General features: G+C 41.8%; 1 protein-coding gene across 1 annotated transcript in view; it reads right to left on the reverse strand.

The window, feature by feature from the left end:
• GRB14 (growth factor receptor bound protein 14) overlaps window positions 1–6431 on the reverse strand; it is a 124729-nt gene extending 118298 nt beyond the window's left edge. The window contains exons 1-2 of the mRNA XM_058549126.1: window positions 6173–6431; window positions 4774–4906 (exon numbers count right to left, since the gene is read on the reverse strand). Of these exons, the coding sequence (XP_058405109.1) occupies window positions 4774–4906; window positions 6173–6363 (324 nt within the window). The 5' untranslated portion in view covers window positions 6364–6431. The remainder of the gene's footprint in view (window positions 1–4773; window positions 4907–6172) is intronic.
• Window positions 6432–10663: the final 4232 nt, after the last annotated feature.

A 10663-nucleotide genomic window follows, 5' to 3' on the forward strand; every position in this document is an offset into this window, starting at 1 on the left:
TTCTATCATTCTTTCTGCATATATATGATATTGTCTTTTCGTTTCACATTAAATAGGATTTTGTAAAATGGCCTGGGGGACTTAAATGCAACTTACGATGCTGTTTCCATCTGAAAATGAATTTAAATTTCCAAAGAGCTGATTTAAAGACTTTTGAAATATAGTCAGTTTATAATTTGAGGATTTCATGTATCATTCCAGCTGAGAAAATCTGATTATGGATGGTTTTAAATGATACCAAGGAATTATTGTTATTTCTCTTAGAGAATAATGGCATTTTGGTGATATAAGGAAAGGTATTTTTCAGAGATGCATACAAAACTAGGTACGAATTCAATTACAGGAGGCCTAGGATCTATTTCAAAATACTTCAACAAAGACAATAAAAATTTCAAAAAGGAATAGATGAAGTAAATGAGACAAAATCTTGATATTTGCTGAATCTGGAAAATGAGAACATGGGGGTATAGCTTATTGCTTTCTACTTCTGTGGATATTAGAGAAATGAGTATACGAGAGTTCGGTTAGTGTAGCAGCCACACAAAATTCCCATACAAACTGGGATAATTACTGAGATCACAAAGGAATGACATCAGAGGCCCTTTAATTTGGGGACAGGGATGAAGTTATCTTTTGATAGTCCCTGATAATATAAGAGGAAAACAAAATAAAGGTCGAGCATGTGGAAAACTAATTTCTTAATTATTTGGAAGATATCTTTTAATTTTTCTGAGATACACAAAAAGGCTTAATTCAACACAGAATAGACCAGAAACAGCATGGTGAGGGACAAAGCACCTTCAGACAGGATATTCTTTTTGATCTCCCTTTATTTAAACTGTGGAAGCATGGGCAAATCACTTTTGGTTTTTGCACTTTTTTAAAAATCTTAAAACGTGGATGATAGACCCACTTCCTGACATTCTTGTGACTGTGAACTGTAAACTACACACACAACCTAGTTATGAATACTAGTAAATCTTATTTGGTGCTTAGCCAATTATTTGATAGATTTTTTTATATCAATTTTAGGGAGAAGATGGAGAAGAAAACTAGAGGAAAAAACATGAAGAGAGTTATATTTGAGAGAGGAAAAAAAAAAGAGGAATTCAGGTCCTTAGGTAAATATTAATAAATGGCATTTGTCACTCCTGCTCTTGTATTTTGGACAGTTATAACTAAGAACACTGGTACAAGTTTATTATCGTACTACCCTTACAGTTCTCGATTTCTGTGGAAATTTTACCTTCCTAAGAAAAGACTGTCAGAGCAGCAAGAAATCCAGATTTCAGGACCTAGCTGTGTCACTATCAGCCATATAGCATTTCTTAACCTCAATCTACTCATCTGTAAAAGAAGAGCATTCGACTAGATGATCTCAAAGATCTCTTCCAGCTGGAACATTCCATGACAGTTTTTCATAGGCATCTTATTGTCTTTAAAATCTTCAGAGGCTTTATTGTGAATTAGTTATACTGCATAGTCCTGGAAAGCAATTAACCAGAGCTACTACACAAGCTGAGCCCAAGCACAAGAATGACCTGGGGGTAGACAAACTTGAGACAAGAACTCATTCTTCAGCAAGGGCTAAACATCTCTTACTCTTTGCTTTTCTTCAAATGATAAGCACTAAGGGATGATTTCCTGGTAAATTTCAATCAGACATAGAAAAAAAAAGGAGAGACATAAATTCATAAGTCACTTTTAATACAAAATTTAAATTGCACATAACTTATCTAGACCATGTATATAAAGGAAGGTACACTTTAAATCTGCTTTATTGGTAAACACAAAGAAATATGCCTAGGAAATGTATCTGGACAGTATTATAAAAAGACGGAGAAGGAATAAAGAATCCAGATTCTATCTCATTCTAACTCTTATTTTAAAATAAAAATACTGAAAGCCTACAGTATTGTATACTTTGAGACATTTTATTTGCAAAAAGAGATAAAGCATATCCTATTTGTGGCTTCAATGCACTTTTCCACTCAGGCATTATGGAGGCGTCCCAAATTGTAAAAAAATATTTATGGCCTGTAAAATGATTTTTGACCGTGGTTTGAAAGGCCACATGAAATTTAACATTTCTAGTCTGGATTCTTTCAAACTTTCTGGTCACTTATTTGTAAATAACAAGTGCAATTCTTCACTTTTTCTATGGGGAGAAAAGAATTGCTAAAATGACTGGAATGGTTAAACAAAACAAATGAAACAGAGAATATAAAGAAAAGAGACATCGTCTCCTATAATATTTCAACCATAAATAATAGTCAATAGAAAACTATCACATACAGTCATTTACATCATCTCAACCGAAAGTCAGAGATAATTGGGCCAGAAATACCACCTTGTAAAAGGGTAATCTGTGTCACAAAAATAATGGAGCTTGGGGAAATTACTGACATGGAGTCACCTGATCCCAAAACCTCACTCACTCCAAAGAACTGAGCGTATACAAAGGAATAAAAACAAAGGGTCAGTTCTAAATGCAAAGTCTAGGTGGGGAAAAGGAAACATACAAGAATGTGAAAAGGAACCTTCCTCTTCCCCAACTTTGGGAAATGTTTCTCTTCATAGAGATCCCAACCCTTCAGCCAAGGAAGAGATCAGCAGAAGGTGGGAACACCCCTCTGGGACTAGTCTCCAGGACTCAGACCAGAACTCTCTGCTCATGAAACAGCATAGCTGTCTGTGTGGGTGCAGTGTGCTCTCTGAGAAGGTCACCGTGGAGGCTGGACACAGGGCCAGAGCAGGAAACCAGCCGGAGTCAATAGTAACATAGCACCCTTTTCCCATTTTTCCATTTTGCTAAGCCTGACCAGAAGAAATGTTATCAATCCCCAAGATAAGATGTCTTACTCTAGGATGATGACTCTCCACACTTAGGGCACACCCTGACACCTCTACCCACGCTCTCTTTTTTCTCCCTTTATTAACGTAAGCATAAAACACTTATTCTCTCTCTATTCGAAACAAACCCTGCCCCACGGACACATCTCTTAGAGAGACGGCATTCTCCCAGTGTTCATTCATGAAATTAAAGTGAGAGAAAGCCCAGACCTCTCTCCCTCTACTTCCCTTCCTCTGTTCAAATCCTAGCCCTTAACTCAACCCCTAATCAAAGCCCCACCTTGGTGAACACGTTTGGCTGGCATGTTTGCGTAGGTCAGTACCTTAGACACTAGGATGGTGCAAGGAACATAGCATCCCCCTCCTAAATAGAGAAATCATCTATTCAATTCCCCAGATGACTATTAAGTCATCATCAGACATTGCCTTTTCCCATTCTGGATCATACGGACAATCCAGAATCAATTTTTTCCACCACCATGACACACAGTCAAATCTTTCATCTGTATTCCCATCTTATATCCTAACCCAAAAGCCAAGCTCTTCAAAGGCTCAGACATTTCAGAAGGGCTGTTTTTCCCTTGGGCTCTGACTTTAAACCTCACCCTGATAATACAGCTCTCAAGAGAGTCCCCTCCTTGTTCATTTCCCCATCCAAAGTCAGAATCCGGCTCACTTAAGGACTTGGCTCCCCCGTCAAAGACTCTAATTCAGAGCACACCTCTGCTCTGGGAATATTTACTCCCACTTTCTCCAATCCTTATGCAAAAGCACATGCACCAATCAAACTTGACGAGCACTCTCCCCGAAAAAAAGTATATATGCCTTGTTATACCAGACTTCCGTCAAAACACCATAGTCCATGGAATGTTTTCCTACTGTCTCTATTATTATTGCTGTAGGTTATCAGGAATTCATCTCTTCCCTAGGGTATTTTCTCCATTCCCCAAACTACAAACACACATTATTGAACCCATCACAGGTAGTAAAAGTGTAGAAAAAAGGAAAGAGAACAATAGATGGGGGGAAATGATCAACTGTCTTCTCTCTGTTCACTATCCCTCTCCTCACTGCAAGCATCTGACTGTTTCAATTTATTGCTTCTACCCTTGCAAGAACAAGGTACATTTTGCCTAGTAAAGCCTCTCTTTGTTTTGCTGATTCAAAACTGGGAGGAAGTATGTTAAGAAAAGATGGGATTATTCTAGGATACACTAATTTTTTCTTTCACAAAATGTATAATCATGATATATCTCCCCATAGTTGCTTGGGTCTTGAAATCTAATATTCTTAAGTCAGTCTCAAACTAGAAACTTGAAAAGAAAGGAAATCATAAAAATAAAGTCCATCTTCTAATCATCACTTACAAGTCATCTGCCTTCTGCGGGCAGAAGCCTCCAAACAGAAGAATTCATTGAAATGAGGAAGACATGTCGAGTCCTAAACTCCAATTACCTTTTGCCACAGATTTACTATATCACTTTCCTTTGGTAAATGAGGTTGGCTTGGGTTGAAAATGTGAAAGATTAAAGAAGGTATTAAAGGAGTCAGCCAATACCACCCCAAAACCACTGCCCCCCTTTCCAATGTCTGACTTAAAATTGATAATCTGTTATCACATATACCTCTCCCATCTACGCTGTGAATAATAATAGCTCCCAGACTCTGTAGTTCACATATATTCTTTCATTTAACCCATCCCAAAAGCCTGACAAGTAAGTTTTAACATTCCCATTATACAGCTATGAAAACTGAGGCCCTCAAGGAAAATAATGCCAAAGTGCTATATCAGTCAATAGAGTTATTTAAAATAGGCCATGCTAATCCTTTGTTAACATTGTAAGTTACTGAATATCTTTAAAGGCCGTACAGATTTAGAACTCCAAAGATCTTTGAAGTAGAAAATTTTTAAATGCATACCTGTTTTTTCCTTGAATTTGCTTTGGGAAACAGGCCTGCTGACAACACAGATGTAAATGGAGAACAGCATAGCTCAGGAAAAGGGTTTGGAATAGATGGCATTTCCAGAACATCAAGATCTTTCTTTTTTCTCCTACACCAAGAGAACATAGGATGTAATTTACATAAAACAGAATGTAAAATATAATTGCTGTCAAGATTAAAAAGTTAAGGCCAACATGTACCACTCCATGACAACACTAATATTATATAAAGTATACAGCAAAGCTAAGTGATGTACTTTCCATGGGTCAAAATAAAATATGTTAATTGATATAAATCAACCTTCTATAGTATGCCTACAGTTGTTTTTTGGGGGGTGGGGGCGTTAAAAAAAATCACCAGGCATGGAAACCCCATTTCGAGCACTTTTGATAATTTTCCTGAAGCCAAAATACACACTATATGATTATTGATGCAAAAATCATCCTGAGGCGTTAGACATTGTTATGTATCCATTAAATTGAAAAGTCTGCAAACATTTTTTGAATTCATCCCTATGCTATTTTACTAATCACTTTTGGAAGTTATGGTTTATTAATTATAACTGTGGTTCATCTCACTTCAAACTTCATTCACAATGTTGCCCACACACAGTCTGTTGATTTTTCAAGTGCTTATAGATACTAAACCGCAAGGCAGTGTTTTTGAGGAGGTAAGTGAATAGAACTTGCTAGTATAAATGTACTCCAGTCCACTGCAGAGTAATTTTAACTTCAGTGAAGTTGAAGCACTTTGAAAATCTGAAAAAAAAAAGTACCATTTCAATGTATGAATATAAAGGACTATAGATTTTTGTATTGTTGCAGCCTTTTTCTTTCCTGAAGTATGTGCATAATTGTGAACCCTAAAGGCACTTAGTGCTGAATGCTATGGAGATGGGAAAACCTTTTAAAGCCTCTATTCTTTCCTGCTGAACAGCAAGACTGCTCAAATGTCAATCTGTGCTTTGCCTCTCCAGGGTCGCTGTAAGACTCTATGTGGGAGGCGAACTCATTTATGCTACAATTTTTTAAATACATAAAATAAAAAGGATTGTTTATTTTTTTTAATGCAGGGCCACGAAAAAATAAGGAAGGGGGGTGGTCAGCCTGGAGCTTGGACTCCTGGTTCACACCGATGGGCAGAGGCGAGAGAGACTGGGAGCTCTCAATGAAACGGTGATGCTATTTATAAGGTACTGGGAGATCGCAATGTCCTGCTGATCCAGTAGGAGCCAGCTCAAAGGGAATTGTCTTCAGAGACTTTCACAAACTTGGCCCAGCTCTGGGCACATGGCTCACCCCCTAGGACCGCCTCCTCACCCCCTCGCCGGCTGCCAACCCAGGACACTCCCCCGCGCCCTCCGAGGGCTGCCTACCTGTCTGCAGCACAGCCGCGGGGCCCGTCCGGTGGGGGCAGGAGCGCCCGCGCGTGCAGCCAGGGTGCTGGCGCCAGGTCGCGGGCGTCGCCCCTCCCCTGGGCAGCGCCGCACACCTGGGCGGCCAGCGGCGGGTCCCGGGCAGCCGCCCTCCCCGCGGCGCTCTGCCCATCTTGCAGGGAAGTGGTCATTGTCGCCGGCCGGGGGGCTCGGGCGTCATGGGCGACCCGGCGCGGGGGGAGAAGAGGGTCGGGCGGCGGGAGGCGACGTGCCCGCTCGGCAGCCCGAGCGCGCTGCAGGTGCGGTGGCCTCGCCGCCTGCGCTCCGGGCCCGTGCGGCTCCGACGCGCGGCCGAGCAGTCGGCGAGGCGGCGGGGGAGGGGAGGGGGCGGAGGAGGAGGGTGGGGAGAGGGGAGGAGCGGCCGGTGGGTGGGGGCCGCGGGCGGCGGGCGAGGCGCGGAGGGGGCGGGGAGGGCGCCCAGCGCCGGGGCGGCTCCGCGCGGGGTCCGGGGCGCTGGCGTCCGGCCGGCGCCGGGTACTCGGCTGCCGGCACCCAAGGCCCGGGCCGCCGCCTCCCCAGGTGGGCGCCCGAGCGCGAGGCTGAGCCCAGGGGCGGGGCGGGGCGGGCCCGCGCCGCTGGAGGCGGGGACCCATGTGAGCCGGCGCTCCCGCTGGGCTTGCCTGGGGGCCTCAGGCGGGGCCGGGGGGTCTGGGCACCGCTGACCCCCAGACCCTTCTCTTCTTCCTACTCTGCGATCTGAGATCACCTAAGCCGTCGCCGGGCCGCCATGACAGGCCCCACCGTGCCAGGAGGCCAGGGGGCCAGGGGGCCAGGGGGTTAGGTTTGCCCCAGTGCTTCCCCCACGTGCCTCCTCTTCCTTCCACTCCGCAGCCCAAGACCGGGGTTGGGGAGAAAGGGGTGGATGAAGGAGCGGAGAGTACAGTCTGTAAAGAAAACTCCTGAGATGTGTGAGAATTCTCAGTAAGGCATGAGTAAACCTGAAGGTGTCTTGGGAATTAGAAAAATTATTAATTTTCTTTTCATAAGAGCAGCTCTCATTTAATGAGTCCCCACTCTACCTTGTCCTATTCCACCCTCACAACAGCATCATAAATTACGGCAGATGTTTACCCCATTTTACAGATCAGGAAATTGGGGCTCGAAGCCATCTGCTACCTTGCACAACACAGCACTAATAATTGGTGTAGTCAAGCTTCCAACCCGGAAGATTACTTCTCAAAAACCCAGAATATTGGAAATAGAAATTACGTTATGCACACCCTCCGAGATGCAGCAACCCTACTCTGAAATTCAGGGTGATACTCGTTTCTGCTCCTCCTGAAAGTGCCCCCATCCCAGTGCACTGTTGAGGATTTCCAAATGTTTTACATACTCTTTGTGCTTTTGACCAAATTAGGTAACATCTGTCCCTGGCATCTGTTTCACCAGGTTTTCTTAACCTCCACAACCTCTGCCCAGGGAAAGGCAAACACTGTCTCCTGAAGAAACCCCCTCCTCCGTGTCCGTGCGTCCCCCCAACCCCCATGGCACCAACCACTGCTGACACCCAGGGGTCGCTAACTCTAGCCTGTGAGGAAACGTGGAGTACTCCATGGAGGCAGAAAAATCTTTGAGTCAAAGAGCTTACAAAATCCAAGTTCTTCATTTTCCTAATATCAAAATTAAGACCCAGTAAAGAGCAGTACTGGTCTGGCTCACACGGTGGTTGTGGTCTCCAGGACGGTTTATACAATGCAGTGAGTGGCCAAGCCAGGACAAAATGGTAGTTCTTCTGAGGGAGATTAATAGTTAATTACAATTATTATAATTAAATTAAATTAATAATAGTAATCATGATAATAGCTAACATGAATTGATTCTGTGTGAGAGGCAAAGCCCTCATTCACAACCAATTCCATGAATTATGGTCTGGATTCTATGAGCGGGTTTTAAGAGAGTTTCATGTAAAAGCACACAGATATATTGAGGTCATTCCAGCAAAATCAAAAAGAGGTATGTATTTGCAGATAACTTGAACTAAAGACGTAAAGAAAGAGAAATTTTCTTTTTCTTCTTCTCCTTCATCATCCCTATTTTCATCCAAAACTCTTGCAGGCAGCCATTTCTTCTCTCTAAAAATGATATAATTTGAGCATTCTAACAGGAGGGTGAATCAATAGCTGAAGTTTGTTCCCTCCCTACTGCCAACAACTCTCTCTCTCTCACACACACACACACACGCAGAGCAGAATGTCTTTTTTGTTGGAGAAAAAGGTAGGTGGAAACTGTGTATATCTTCGCAATCTCTGGAAATACTATTTCCCAACAGTGTATCCTGCTCCACTTATCAGCATAAATGTTTAACCTCAAGAAAGAGTATCCATTGGTTGGAATGAGATCTCAATTGTGTCTCCCCTCTCCAGGCATTTTCTCATTTAGTGAAAATCCAGCGAGTCTCCATTTGCAGGCTTTATGCACCTCTTCCAACCCCCATAGGTAAAAATTATAATACCTGCATCATCCAGGGCAAAAATGAAAAGAACAAGCCCCTGAGGAATGAGAACCTAAATAGTTTTGTCTTGTGGATTGACATTAAATATTGCATTTACTCCCAGATACCTAGAGGATCTGTAGCAAGAATTATTAGAATCGGCTCATTCACATTTTTGAAGCAAGCCAACAAAAGAACTAGTTTTTGTATCCAAGAGTTTTACAAAAAAAAAAGATTCTAAATAGAGAAGTATGCAATATAAAAGGTACAGAATACTATCAGACCTGGTATAGCCTAAGAGAATACAGAGGCATTTTTCTATCAAAAGGGAAGTTATAAAGGGAGATTCTCCTTCCCATAACTGACAAAGATTTCTGAAACAGTAAGGTAGATATCTTGGTACCAAAGAGCGAGCAGGTGCTCCACTGTATGGCTGTTGTCCCTCTTGACTTGAGCCTGTAAAATTACAAAGGAAGCAGTTGTCTCCTGGCCCCTCCCCCACTGTGCGCTTGTTCTGCCCCTTTGCACCTCCCTTTCCTGTCCCTCCCCAGGGATCCTAGCCTTCCTCCCCCTCAAGGAGAATTCGTCTCCTTGCTTTACTCTCTCCTTTTCTCATCAAATCAAATTTCTTAACCCTTTATATTGGGAAAGATACACATACAGACAAGAAGTTCACAAACAAAATCGTATGATGACTTATCACAGGGAAAACATTGATGTCGGGTCATGAAATATTGTTGTCAGTCCTCCAAAACCCCCCTTCCAATCCAGATTTTCAAAATAATCAACTCATAGTTTAACCCGAAGTATCCAACCCTAAGCACAAGGGAGTATGTTGTCTGGTTTTGACCTTTATATGAATGGGCTCACACAGTATGACCCTTTTGTGCTTGACTTGGGTCCCTTAACATATTTTTATGATATTCTTCCATGCTTTTACAAGTAGCTGTAGTCCTTTCATTCTTCTGTTGTATGGAAATACCACAATTTATTTATCCATTCTACTGCTGATAAACATCTGGGCCATTTCCAGCTTTTGACTATCATTAATACTGCTGCGCTGAATGTTTTGTACACTTCTGGTGCCCATGTACATGCATTTCTGGATGGTATATATGCAGGAGTGGCATTGTGAGGTCATGCTATGTGTATCTTCAGCTCTAATAGATACTGCCAGTTTCTCAAAATAACTGTACCAATTTTCACTGCTACCAGCAATACGTATGTTTCCCCAGTTCTTCACGATCTTGACAATTGGAATATTATTAGAATTTTCACAATAGACATTCTTGTGAGTGAATAGTGGTATCCCATGGTGGAATTTGACTTTTCTTGATGACTACTGAGACTGAGCGCTTTTGCACGTGATTATTTGCCATTTGGATGTCCTCTTTTGATAAGGACCAATTCAAATCTCTGTTTGAAGATTTTTATGATCACTTTTATGATGGGTTGTCTGTCTTTTTCTTATTCTTTTATAGGAGTTCTTTTTATATTCCAGTTACCAGCTCTTTGTTAGTATGTTTTGTAAGTGTGTATTTTCCCATTTTGTCTTTCATCTTAGCCCACTTAATGGTATCTTTTGAGAAACAGAAGTTCTTCAGTATAATATAGCCAAATTTATCTTATGATTTTATTTTTGTATGCTACTTAGAAATTTTTCTGATATATTCCAGAAATTTATTATTTTGCCTTTCGCATTTAAATCTGTGATCCACCCAAGACTAATTTTTTTTTTCTTATGGTATGAAGGCATGAAGGTGTGAAGGTATAGAGGTTATTTTTTTTTTCCCATGTAAGTAGGTAATTGTTACAGCCTCATTCGTTGAAGGGATTATCCTTTCCTCACAACTCTGCAATGCCTCTTTTGTCATAGTTCAATTGCCCATCTATCCATGGGTCTTTTCTAGGCTGTCTCTTCTATTCCGTTGGTTTATTTATCAATATTTATGCCAATATCACATTGCCTTAATTACTATGATTTATAAAAAGTCTTAATA

Source organism: Diceros bicornis, chromosome 10, assembly GCF_020826845.1.
Source record: "Diceros bicornis minor isolate mBicDic1 chromosome 10, mDicBic1.mat.cur, whole genome shotgun sequence".
NCBI lineage: Eukaryota > Metazoa > Chordata > Mammalia > Perissodactyla > Rhinocerotidae > Diceros > Diceros bicornis.